The 13564-nt window shown below is 37.9% G+C and overlaps 1 protein-coding gene across 3 annotated transcripts in view; it reads left to right on the plus strand.

Moving 5' to 3' along the window:
* Positions 1-13564, plus strand: part of CHST9 (carbohydrate sulfotransferase 9) — a 241856-nt gene that overhangs the window by 103546 nt on the left and 124746 nt on the right. For 2 of the 3 annotated variants that reach the window (XM_025429254.3, XM_025429256.3), the window contains one exon: positions 4579-4617. The exons of the other annotated variant lie outside the window; for it this stretch is intronic. In XM_025429254.3, the coding sequence (XP_025285039.1) occupies positions 4579-4617 (39 nt within the window). The remainder of the gene's footprint in view (positions 1-4578; positions 4618-13564) is intronic. 3 annotated transcript variants of the gene reach the window in all.

A 13564-nucleotide genomic window follows, 5' to 3' on the forward strand; every position in this document is an offset into this window, starting at 1 on the left:
TGACTCAGCTCTAAAGGATGAACAGATTTTTGATAGGCAGGACTCACACATCCGGACATTCTAGGAAGCAGGAACAGCTTGCACATGGCGTTGAGGATGGGAGATGGGATTCTTGGCATAACTGGTCAGTGTTGTGTATGGTGGTTGAGGGATGGTAAAGGAGATAGGTTGTGGCCAAGCCTTCCAGGGTCATAAATTTCACATTCGGGCACGTGGATTTCAATCTTCAGGAGTGATCCAACTCAGGGACAGGAAAGCCATCCCTAAAATCAACAAAATCAATGAGGAGCATGTAGAAAATCACCCCGGAGAGAAATTTCATATTAAATTTGTGAACTAGCTCAATGACAGTGAGAAAGAAAAGCATAGACCCAAGGGCCCTGTGAAAAGAGAATAGGGTGTCTGAGGGTCATATTCAGCATGAACATTGTGTGGAAGGGAGAAGCCAATGACTCTGAGGCCTCGTGTTTGGATGCCTGAGGGACTAGTGGACAACTCTAAAGATGAGCAATTTTGCAGGGAAATACAGTGATTTAACTAAAGGATATGTATGGTAGTGTGGTAGAAAATGCAGAGGGAGATTTCCAGGATGCAGAAAATCTTGGTATATTTTAGAGCTAGAGATATGGGTCTCAGAACCTTCTCTTCCTATGAAGGTAGCCACCGGGAGAACAAGAGACAAGATCACCCTCATTCAGAGCCAGATGAGGGGACTCAACATGAAACCTAGTGAGTCATCCCCAGTTAAGCAGTGCATCCTCTGTGTCCCTTAATCAATATCCTATTGTCTTCTTTAACTATTTTTTATTTTTCTAATTTGCTATCTTGTGTATATGTAACTAAGACAAAAAATCTAAGTTGATCCCTGTAACAGAACTAACAGCATAATAAAACTAATAAATAACATTTGTATAGCACTCAACAGTTTACAAAGCCCTTGCATGTAACCTAGGGCAGAACACTGCTTTAGGTCTCAGTGAAAAAACACTATAGCAACGTTCTCCAGCCCCCCTTCTGGAACATCAAACCCCAAAATTTTGTACAAGTTTCCTCCATTTCTTGCTAGCTCTGCATGTGAAATTATTTACTTCTCACCGCATTCCAGATAAGCAGGCTCTGATCCCCACTTTACAGAGAAAAAGTCAGGGAGATGGATTGATTTGCCACAACTCACATCACTGTTGGTGTATTAAGTGATAAATTAACCCAGACTTTCATAATAAAATGATCTATTACTGTATGACAGTTTACCCACAACTTAGCAGCAGAAACCAACAATAAGCATTTATCATCTTACACAGTTTTTCTAATGTGGCCAACTGGATAGTTCTGGGGCAGGGCCTCCCATGCAATGCAGTCAAGGTGTCAGCCAGAGTCACAGCCATCTGAAGGTTTGACTGAGGCTGGCGGTCAGACTGGTCGTGTGCCTGGTGAGTTGATGCTGACTGCTGATAAGAGGCCTGGGTTCCTTGTCACATGGACCTCTCTGTAGGGCTACTTGAGTGTCCCCATAATACATTATCTGGCTTCCCTTGGCGAGAGTGATTCAAGAGAGCAAGATGGAAGAATGATGGTTCTTAAGGTCCAACCTTGGGAGTCACAGTCCGTTATTTCTGCAAAAGCCTATTGATTAATACAAGTCAGTCTTAATCAGTGTGGGAGGGGACTGCACAAGGACACAATTACTAGGAGGAGGCAAGACAAGGAGCATTGGGAGCATCTTGGAGACTGACTACCATACCATATTATTTATCTCCAATACTTCCATTGTCAACTTTCAGGATTTAAGATTCATTCTTATACAAATTAAAGACATTACAAAGAAATTTTTGTCTTTAAACATGTTGCGATTCAGAATTTGAATGACATTTTTTAAAATTTGTAGAAATGTTTGAGGCCTCTAGTATACCAAAATTTGTAAGCAAATAGTAAACAGTGGCTTGCCTGATTAAAAAAAAAAAAAACTTAAATGAGGAGTTACCCCATCACACTTGGTAATGAATGAAGCCTTTAAATGGACTATTCATGTCATTTATCTGTTTAAATCATTGAAGTAAATTGTATCAAACAAGACCTCTGGAAATCACCCAAATGAGTATAATGTGCCATTAATCAAGATGCCAGTTGCTACAAATGCACAAATGTTGGAGAGGATGCGGAGAAAAGGGAACCCTCTTGCACTGTTGGTGGGAATGTGAACTGGTGCAGCCACCCTGGAAAACTGTGTGGAGGTTCCTCAAAGAGTTAAAAATAGACCTGCCCTACGACCCAGCAATTGCACTGCTGGGGATTTACCCCAAAGATACAGATGCAGTGAAATGCCGGGACACCTGCACCCCGAGGTTTCTAGCAGCAATGTCCACAATAGCCAAACTGTGGAAGGAGCCTTGATGTCCATCGAAAGATGAATGGATAAAGAAGATGTGGTTTATGTATACAGTGGAATATTACTCAGCCATTAAAATGACAAATACCCACCATTTGCTTCGACGTGGATGGAACTGGAGGGTGTTATGCTGAGTGAAATAAGTCAATCGGAGAAGGACAAACATTATATGGTCTCATTCATTTGGGGAATATAAATAATAGTGAAAGGGAATAGAGGGGAAGGGAGAAGAAATGGGTAGGAAATATCAGAAAGGGAGACAGAACATGGAAGATTCCTAACTCTGGGAAATGAACTAGGGGTGGTGGAAGGGGAGGAGGATGGGGGGTGGGGGTGACTGGGTGGCAGGCACTGAGGGGGGCACTTGACGGGATGAGCACTGGGTGTTATTCTGTATGTTGGCAAATTGAACACCAATAAAAAATAAATTTATTATTACAAAAAAAAAGATGCCACTTGCATCAATTAAGTAGATGCCAGTGCATTCTATACTTTTGGTGGCTGCATGAGAAAAACTGATACATTCTCCACCATATATTTTATGATTTTAAAAGACCAGAAGATCTAGTAGAAAAACTTGGATAAATTTTACATGCAGCTGGCATGTGGTGCATAAACTCTCAGTAATTAGCTGCATCTGTGAAACGTTGAAAGCTGACTAGAACAAGGTGGCCAGAAGGGTGCCATCATGAAACCAAAGCTCTCACCTCCACCATGGTGTTTCCACACACCAGCACCCTGGTACAGTGTCTTACCTAAACCTGTAACCACACTGAAGTGGCAGGTAGAAATGGGCCCCACCAGAAATGTGGGGTTTGCTCCTGCTCGGGCTATTGCCCTGTCTCATTCATTTACAAACTGCCAGATTTCATGAGCAAGAAGCCACTTCCTCAACCTCATCTTCCTCACCACTCACTACTCTTCAGGCTTTCACAGTGTCTCTTGTGTTTCCCGCCCCTGTTCTGCTAAACCTGCTCTCTCTCAATCTAGCAAAAACCAAGTGAACCCAGAAGAGTCAGATGCTGTGGGTCCCCACCATACTTCCTAAAATTATCTGTGGCCCACAACTCCATGCTCTGTGGATCTCTGTGGATCTCTGCTTCTCTGCCTTCTAATGTCCTACATCACAAAATAGAAGTAGCACTTTTGTTCTCTTGGTCACTCTCCTCAGCCCAGTCTTGTGTGCCACCTGCCTTTGTGTTCCTATTCCCCGCTTCAGCCCCTGCCATCTTCTCAAGATGGACTTTTACCGCATTGTAATTTCAATTCAGTTCTTTCTCCCAAGCTCCTGTCCTGTAACACCTCAAACTCAGTTAAGTCTAAAACCGAACTCGTCATCTCCATGCCCCCATCACATTTTACCACTTCCCCCAAATTGTATCACCATGCCCAAAGTCACCTATAAAACCATTCATCTTGACTTTTCCTTTTTCCTTGAACTTTACATTTTGTAAATCCCTGGGCCTTCTAAGTTCTGCCTTCCTACCTCCCTACTCCTGTTGCCGTGCTCAGTGACCTCTTGCCTAAACTCTGGGATAGCCCTCTCCCCATGCAAAACTATAGTTACTAAAGCAAGCTCTAAACATGGCTCTTACTCAAATAGCCTTGTCCGACGTAGCCCATACTATTTCTTTTGATGAGAATCCACACTTTCCCTGCTTCAAATTTCCTAGATCACATGTATCTTTCAAGGTCCAGATCAAATATCATTTTCTCTATAACTTCGTGGACATCCCTTTATTTCTTAAAATGATCACTTCGTCCTCTCATCTTCTTTAAACATTTTGTACCTTTTGGGGCACATCCCATTTCATATTGTACTGTCTGTCCTTTATCTTCCCAAGTAGGTTGTAAAAGGCCTTGGTCTTATTTTATTCAGGTGTTTATCACCACAGTTCATTCTGTGGGGATTTGTACCTTGTAAGTTTATTGTTGAATAAATGACTCTTACTAACAAGATTTTTAAAACCCAGTAGCATATTTAATGCATCCTCATTTACTTTTGACTCACATAAATTGATTTGAGAGCATTTTTCAGCCCTTTAAACTGTGCCCAGTCATCTCTAGAAGCATGTTGGACACAGCTGAAGGAGTGATTGCATTTGGAAATTGCCATAAATTGTGGTTTCCTCTTAGTTATATCTTGTTCTAATGAACCCACTCTGCAACTGACCTGCCACTTCTCATTTCAGGGAGAGTGGAGAAGAAAAGAGAACAAAAAGCAACTCCAGGTAAGAATTGGACTAATTAGCTCCAATTATTTTCTTTCTTTACTTTCATCTTAAAAAAGAATCTATTTGCAGTTTAATATTCAAAACTCACATTAGAAAAGTAGTAATAGTTTATGGTCCTACAGTTGATTGATATTAAATTAATTAAAATAAGTTAATACGTTTAGCTTTTTCACTTTCACATCAGTCATGTCCTTCTCATTGTATCATTCTATTTGAAAGATGAGGTAGAATGTGATTTTTTTTCATCATTACCCATTAAAAAGTAAGTTTTAAGAACACCAACATTAAAAATTTCAAGTTATAGGGCAGCCCGGGTGGTTCAGTGGTTTAGCGCAGCCTTCAGCCCAGGGCGTGATCCTAGAGTCCCGGGATCCAATTCCACATTGAGCTCCCTGCATGGAGCCTGATTCTCCCTCTGCCTGTGTCTCTGCCACTCTCTCTCTGTCTCTCTCTGTGTCTCTCATGAATAAATAAATAAAATCTTTTTTAAAAAATTTCAGGTTGTAAAAAAAAATAGATTGTAACGGTTGACAACCATTTTATTTTCCCAAATATCTGAGAATCTTAATTATTTTTCTTAAAACCACTTGTAGAGTTGGTGGTTTTCAGGACAGTTTTGACTACTTAACCAAAAAGAAGCTTTACATTTTGGAGAGGTTTTAAGAATTATTCCATTCCTAACTTCTAGTATATATCCAGAAGCAAATGATGTTTTAACACAGTGCCATTGTACATCATAGGGGCTAATATATGCTGACTAATACAAAAATAAGTCTTTAAATTTCCATATTTTTATGACTTGGCTTTTAGCTGAAAGTCCTGTGGTAGGATAAAATTTCATTTACTGAGTAAGTCTTTGCATAAGGGCAATCTTCGAGCATCCAGTGCCTTAAAATTGCCAGTAATCCTAGAGAATTCTAATTTGGCATATACAGCTGTGCACCCCACCCTTCCCAAATATCTACCAACCCATTATTCTGTAACATGAAAGAACTACCAACATAAAGACACATTGTTCCCAACCACTATCTTCTTCTCACTGCATTTTTTTTGGTCTGGTAGCAAGACAAAATTTGTTTGTTTGTAATGTGTGTTTACAAACAATGTAGTCAATAGATAAGAATCTGAATTAATCAAAAATGTATAAACAACCTACTCCCCTGTCCCTTTTTTCCTTCCAACCTTATCATTCATCTCAGACAACTGAGTAATGTACTACCTGTATGACTTGCCTTTTAAATGTTGTTTGCATTCTTTAAAAGCCTGATCGTTAATACAAAAAAAGTGTGAAGGCAAGAAAATGTCTGTTTTCCTCACAGATGTGATTACCTTCATAATTGCTCCTTGAGGAAAGATTATTTATACTGTTTCTAAAAGGTTGTTGTTATGATCCTATAGGTATTGCCTTAAAGAAACTTTATAGTTTGAGAGAAAGCTAAATTGGCCACAGTGGTAAACCAGATGCCTCTTTAAGTTTCCTCTCTACTCATGGACTCCAATATTCTGTGTGACCAAAGGTGACACAGAGAGCTAGAGACAAAGGCAAAACAAGAACTCTAGTTCCTTGACTCCTTATTCTTTCCAGTATCTCATCATCTTAACCTTTCTTTCAAATCAAAGTGCGAGTTACTTTGGTACTGTGTTGAATTTCTAGCTTAATAAAATATTTTTCAAAAATCGCAAAATCTTTTTAAGGCAATGGGATCTTTGCAAGGAACACCAGTCACCAAGGTTATGAGGAAACTCCTTTTATTAATGGAGTTAATCTACCTCAACTGATTCACAGCTTGTCAGTGTGTCTGATTTTTATGAGAAAGTGAAAGAAACTTTCTATAAGAAAGTGAAGTCAAAGATAGCTAATGGACAGTGCTCAAATTATTGGAGAAGTTTTCGAGACCCCTTATTATTTCAAAGAACACAAATCCAGCCCTCACAAAATCTGTATTTGTAAAGGTAGTTTGAGTTTTTAAAATTGGGATCTATTTTTTGCCGGTGTAGTCATAAATATCACTACCTCCAGTTTATGATGCTAGTCTGAATATATGCATCTTTAGATATCAAGACTATCATGGGAATCCCTTCTACTGTCCTGCTAGGACTTCTTTATCATTTGTTGTCCATTCTGCTCAGATTCTATGTCCTACCTGCTGAATTAGACAATGCTTCCACACCCTCTTGTTTAGAGCAGGCCCATCTCCCAGCTAGGGAGATCAGTATTAGTTTCTGGACTCTTTCAATCTACTACATCTTGTTGCACTAATGATAGAAACCAATGAATATAGAAAAAAATAGTGTAGACAAAAATATGACCCATTGAAACAGGAACTTCTAGGACCCTCACTTTTTGATTGATAAGATTGGTTAATTCTTTGTTTATAGAATCTTGGACTAAGATGAAAGTTATGGAGGTAAGTTTTTATTCAGGATAAGAAATAACTTCCTAATAAGGAAACCTCTCTGGGACTGGAAAGAATGAGATTATGTTGGTAAAAGTGTACAGAGGTTAGGCCATCATCTGTAAGGAATGGTGATGAGACATTCATGAAGAGATTGATGAGATCATTCCTAAGATGTTTTCCAACTTTGTGTCTATGATTCTACTTACTATTATTACTTTAATGAAATGGCTCTACTTTGTGTATCTCAATCAACATGAACACATACACACACACACACACACACACACACACACAGTTCTAAATGGTTCACATTTCATTATATAACTAAGTGAATCATGTTCCAAAGCTTAAGCTAAGTTGGTTTGGATTGAGTTGCTCAGGAGAGCATATAGCCAATGGGGCTAAGACAATAGAATAATATATCTCTATAGTCAATTTAGCTTCTTTTGAGGAGAAAGTTGTTTCATCCTGGCTGTAGTTTCAAATATGATGTTATTTTTGATAAGCTAGGAATAAGTCACAAGATAATATGAATAACCTGGTAAGTTTAGTCATTGTGGAAAAATAATTCAAAGCATATGCCTCTCAACACTGAGCTCAGAAATCTGTGTCAAATTCATACAACACGGCCAACAATATCAAAGCTGAATTTGGTTATTTGAGTTGGTAAAGAATATTAAAAATATATGATGATATGATTATAAAGAGGCAAAACATCATCCCAATATCATCAATTATCTGTTTGCCCTTAAATTTTTCAAGGACCCAATTTCTTTACCAGAAAAACAAGAAAAAATGACCAGCTGTATTCCACAGATTTTATATAAAAACTCCATTGAATTTGAAGAACTTTAACGTATCAGAAGAAAGACCCCTTTTTGGATCAAGGAACTCTTGATATTAAAAAAAATACAGAATAAATAAAATCTTTTTAAAAATACAAAGAAAAATTCTCATAGAGAAATGCGCTTCATAAGTTATTATTTAGAAAAAGATATACTAATTAGAAGGCTTTCTAAGGTAGACTATAGAGACACCATCTGTTAAATATATATTGCTCCAGATTTTTCCAAGAAGGAGAACACTTTCAACTCTAGTTAAGTATTAAGTAAAGAAGAGTCCCAGTGGGCCATAGAATGGAGTATAGGTAGAGATGATAATGAGTATTGTAAAATGAAGTTGCATACTTTTCATTTATGACATTAGATCATCCCTAAAGTTGGAGAGATTTTATTCATTTGCATTATTTGTAAAACGTTACTGGTAAAGAAGAACAATGTTATTTCTTCTCAACTCAAAAAGTGAAATTTATTAACAAAAATTCAGCAATTGGTAGAGTATCTGCTTTGCGATCTTAGTCCCTTGCTTACTTTTTGACTCTGATTTTCCCTCCTTTGAAATGTCCTAAAACATCAAAAGCACCTCAGTTTTAAAACTTTTAATGCATATTTAACATGCAGTCATTTAAAGACTTCTTCTTCTTTAAGTTAAAGACTTAATAAATTCTTCCATCTGTATATTAATAGCATGTTCACTTTCTTGTGTTACTCATTTATTAAATGCAAATTTTCAAGTGGATTCTTACATAGCATTTTTTCTCCATACTATCACTATTTTTGCAGTGGTTTTTGCCTTGGTTCCTATACACCAACAAAAAAACCCTCAAAAATAAGTATGAGAAGACCTAATTTGTTCTTGTTTTAGCTATGGATGGCCGGGCAGCCCAGGTGGCTCAGTGGTTTAGCGCTGCCTTCAGCCCAGGGCATGATCCTGGAGACCAGGATCGAGTCCCATGTCGGGCTCCTTGCATGGACCTGCTTCTCCCTCTGCCTGTGTCTCTGCCTCTGTGTGTGTGTGTGTGTGTCTCATAAATAAATAAACAAAATCTTTAAAAAAAATAATTATGAATGACCAACATTAAACTTATGAAGTTAGCAAGCAAATCATGTTGGGACAAATACATCTGAGTAAATTATCATTATTTAAAAGCCTATAATTTAAGAATAATGAGAATCATTTTTCCAGTTAGAATCAAGTCTGAAAATGTGTATCATCCTAACTTGTTTATAGCTTACAAAATGTCTGCTCACTCAACAATCTTATATTGAGTATTTGAAAGTTGCTTACAGAGTAGGTCTTAAAAGTTCTCATCATAAGAAAAAAAAAATTGTAACTATGGGTGGTGACAGATGTTAACTAGATTTATGGTGATCATTTTGTAATGTATATAAGTATTAAATCATTATGTTATGCACCTGAAACTAATACAATGTTGAGTGCTAATTATATCTCAATTAAAAAAAAAAAAAGCTGGTCTTGACCCTATCTTATTTGGTGCCACAAAGTGGGCAGAGAAGGAATCTAAGCATTTGTAGGTTGATATATTCGGTTTGCTGAACATTTTTGTAGTCCAGGCTTTGTGCTTGATATTGTAGATGTGATGGTGAATAAGATATAGCATTTATGTACTCAATTTGTTTACTTTCAGCTGGGGAAGAAAAGCAAGGACAGATGATTATAATACAGTGTGAAGAGTGCCTTTTAGAGAATTACTGGGTGTCATGAGGATGTCAAAGAAGACTTCATGGAAGGGAGGGAGGGGTGACTTGAGTTGATCTTTAAAGAAATTAGAGTTTACCAGGTAGAAAAGGGGAAGGGCTGGCTGTCCAGAGAGACAAAGACAAGAAAAGAACTTGGCCTATTGAAGTCAGTGGTTTAATAAGACCGGAGCACAGTTATAAGCAAACAAGAGGCAGGACACGCGGCCAGAAAAGTTGGCATGAGCCAAAATCAACAGAGGCCACTATGCCTAGTTGGGACTTTATTCAGTAGTTGTTGAAAGCTAATGAAGTGCAAGGATTTACCCGATCTATTTGCATTTTATAGAAATCCTTCCAGAGGAAGTATGGATTGGAAAGGAAATTCATTGGGGCAGGGAAATCAGGTTGGTATGCCACTTTAATTATTTAAGAATGAAAAGACGAAGGTCTGAGGTGTCTTTACTAAGACAGTGGCATCAGAGAGGGAGCTAGGGAAACAGAAAGAAGATATATATACAAAATAGAATCGGCCTGTCTGATTGGATACAGGAGGTAAAAGAGGATGACTCCTAGGTTTCCAGACAAAGAAATGAGATGAATAGTACATCTTGCTTCAGAAGAAGGAAGGATTGGTCAACCATGACAGATGGCACAGAGAAATCAAATAAAATAGGCACTGAAAAATATCCATTGGAATTGGAGGAAAAATCTGTTAGTCACCAGGGAGAAATGATTTTTCAGGAGTTCTATAAATGCAATCTAGATAACAATGGGTTGAATGAGGGAGTTATAAACAAATGAACACAAATGCAGACCTGTTCTCTCAGAGAGTTTATCTGTGAAGGGGAAGGCAGAGAGACAGAGACGTAATCATGAAATCATCAAGTTAGGAAATTGATGTTTATTGAGGACCTGCTATTTCTGGCTCTGGGCTTGGTACCTTCTATTTTACCCTCCAAATGAGCTCGTAAGGCTTGTTTATGGTCAACATTTTAAAAATCAGAAAACTGAAATGTAAGGAAATCAATTAACTTGCCTTTGGCCCCCCATATTAACTGGTGGGGCCAGAAATGGAATTGAGACAGTGATTTGCTGGAGCTAGTTGGTACTATCTGGGAGATAATTTGGAAAGAATGGTGGCCCACTTTTCTTCCCAGTTCAGTATCCAGTGAGCTCATGTACGTAGCTTAAATTTGCCATGGTGGGAGTATTTACACCACAGACATTGACAGACATTACAAGCCAGGGTTGGTTGATTCATTTGTTCCCAGAGAGCAGGTTGTTACACACTGACAGTGCATGGCTGGATCTGGGTTCGTGTGAGAGCAAAGTCAAAGCAGTTCCTGCTGCCCTGCATGTGTGATCTGGCCAAGGTCACAGGTTAGCGAAAAGAGAGCAAGAGTTGAGACTTGAATCCAGACCTGTAGCCCACATCCAGCCCAATACAGGCCTCAGGGCTTTTACTGAAAAGATAAGTGAAATATTCTTTCCTCATCTTCTATCCCCAGATGGCCCAGGTTGGTGTAAATGAAGGCTCATATTTATCTATCTTCCAGTTCTAAGGTACCAATTTTCTGCCTCGGCCTCCCAGGCAATCCATCTCTGGTGTGTTTGCTTTTTTAAAATAGCTTTCCTGAAGAACTGGCTCTCTGAACTATGTTAATGAATTCTGTTTTTAAAAAAATAACCAATTTTCTCTGGGTTTATGGTTTCACAACAATATTTATTATTGAGCAAAATAAAGTATCTTAGATGCATTTTTCCACCCACAAAATGGAAGACTTACATACAGACTGTTCATTAAAAGAAGTCCTGAAGAGGTTATTTTTAAACAAACTTCATTTTCCAGCCAGTCAAATTTATGATAGAGAATGAATAACAACACAGCTGTGCCACATTATTTCGAAAATACCTTAAATGCCATTGTATAGCACTGCATTTAAAACAGTGCCTTGATGCAAACTAAACAAATCTGAAATGGTAAGTAGTTAATGGAGGAGAAATCACCATGTCTGACCACACAAAGTGCAAATATGAAAACATACCCCCGAACTTCTCTCCATGTGTTTAATCTGGGTTGCTATTATGGCATCTGGGGCAGGGTTTATTTGCACACAGTTGAGACTTGAAAATGGTTTCTCTAGGTGGCAAGGGAGAAGTATTCTATTTAGGGGCATCATAATAGATTTCAGCCTAAAGCAGCATACCTCCTGGTATAACTGAAAAAGAAACTTACCTGAGTTGATTCTCACAGGACATATATATGTTGCTTTCACTGGGGTGAAGAAATGAAAAAGTTTGGTAAATTTGTTAGTCAAAAATTATTTCAAGCTTACATCTTAAATTAAATATTCTGTTTTAAAAAAGAAAAAAGCTATAAGGAATTCCCAATTAAAATGGAAAGTAACACAAATACAAATGGACTTTCAGATCTGATAGATCTCGTTCAGGCAGCACAGACCAAAGCAGGTCCCCACAAAGTTAGGCTCATGCTAGTTTGAATGTACTGTGGAAGTTGCATCAAAGGGCATTCTATGTGTATATATATATTAGTCAATGTCATAGTAATTAAATTTTAATCTGACGCGAATTGGGAATGAAGCATTCTAGGTAAGTGCGTATTTTGATTGCTAAAAATGGCACTTCTACTAACAAAGGATTAAAAATGCCCACAGAAATTGAAGATAGCTGATCCTCAGGCTTTCTTGTGAAAGGAGTCTTAAGTCGTGCCTGATTTTCCCACAGAGAAAACAATGAACTTGTATTTCTAACCAAGGAACAAATGCCCAACTTTTTTTTTCTTTTCATAGAAATGACCACAAACATTTTAATCAACTGTAAATGATATACTTGTACGCTGTGTAACTGAAAACCTTCTAAAGTGAATGTAAGTCATTTGAGCTGAGCAATACAGGAATCGATCACATAAACTGTCCTATTATTTCACTGCAAATTCCCAGATAAGAGGATTGGCAGGGTAGGAGGGAAGCCATGAGACTGTAAGGAAACAAGAAGGCCCTGAAGTCTGCTCACCCCATAAATGAGGTTATGACTTGAGTGGAGGAATTCTGAAAGGGGTGGAGCCTTACTTAGCAAAGCAGGGGGTCAGGGGGGTTACACAGTGTGAGGAATATCAAGCACCAGGGGACTCTCAGAAGCAGCTGCATAACCTGACCAACTAATTCATACTGAGGGGCTAATGAATGGCCGTGAATTAATACATTAATTCATGATAGCATATTTAAATTTTGTTCAATGATATCATGGGTGTCTTGGCTTCCATTTGAACTATTTACAGGAGAGGGTGGCTCTAACAGTCCATGCCTTTGTTTAAACATCTTTGCCTTATTAGAAACCTCTCAGAATGTCTCTTGAATGCTATCTCTGCTTGCTTGTCTATATTTGCTTACACATCTTCACTATGCCCTAGTTATTAGCATGACTATAAATCTCTAATATATTTCTCACTGCACAGAAACAACTGTATTTCTCAGCCAAATGTGATCCTTTCTTCCTTAAAAAGGTCCCTGGAATGCAATTCTACCCATGCCTTCTCCGAGAACATACAGCTCTAGGTTTCACTGATACATTGAGACAAACAAAACACCACATTAAATTTCATAATAATTTGTTTGCTTATTTGGTATTTTTTTCCTCTTCCCTCTTACCTTCCTCTAGACCAGCAAACCATTAGAAATATAATGCAAAGTATATGTGTAAATTTAAATTTTTGAGTAGCCACCTTTTAAAAACTAAAAAGAAATAGATGAGATTAATTTAATCATATTAAATATACTTAACATATAAATATACTTAACCAAGTATATTTAAAGTATTATCATTTCAAAATATGAACAATATAAAAAATTGTAAATAAAATGCTAGAAACGATGCATTTGCCAGACATGTGTATTACAATAGAAATTAATGGAGTACATGGCTATGGAGCCCTGCAGAGTGAGCCTTTCTCAGCAACATGCCTCATTCTGGAATGCCTTTTTTGGA

Source organism: Canis lupus, chromosome 7 (assembly GCF_003254725.2).
Source record: "Canis lupus dingo isolate Sandy chromosome 7, ASM325472v2, whole genome shotgun sequence".
Taxonomy (NCBI): Eukaryota; Metazoa; Chordata; class Mammalia; order Carnivora; family Canidae; genus Canis; species Canis lupus.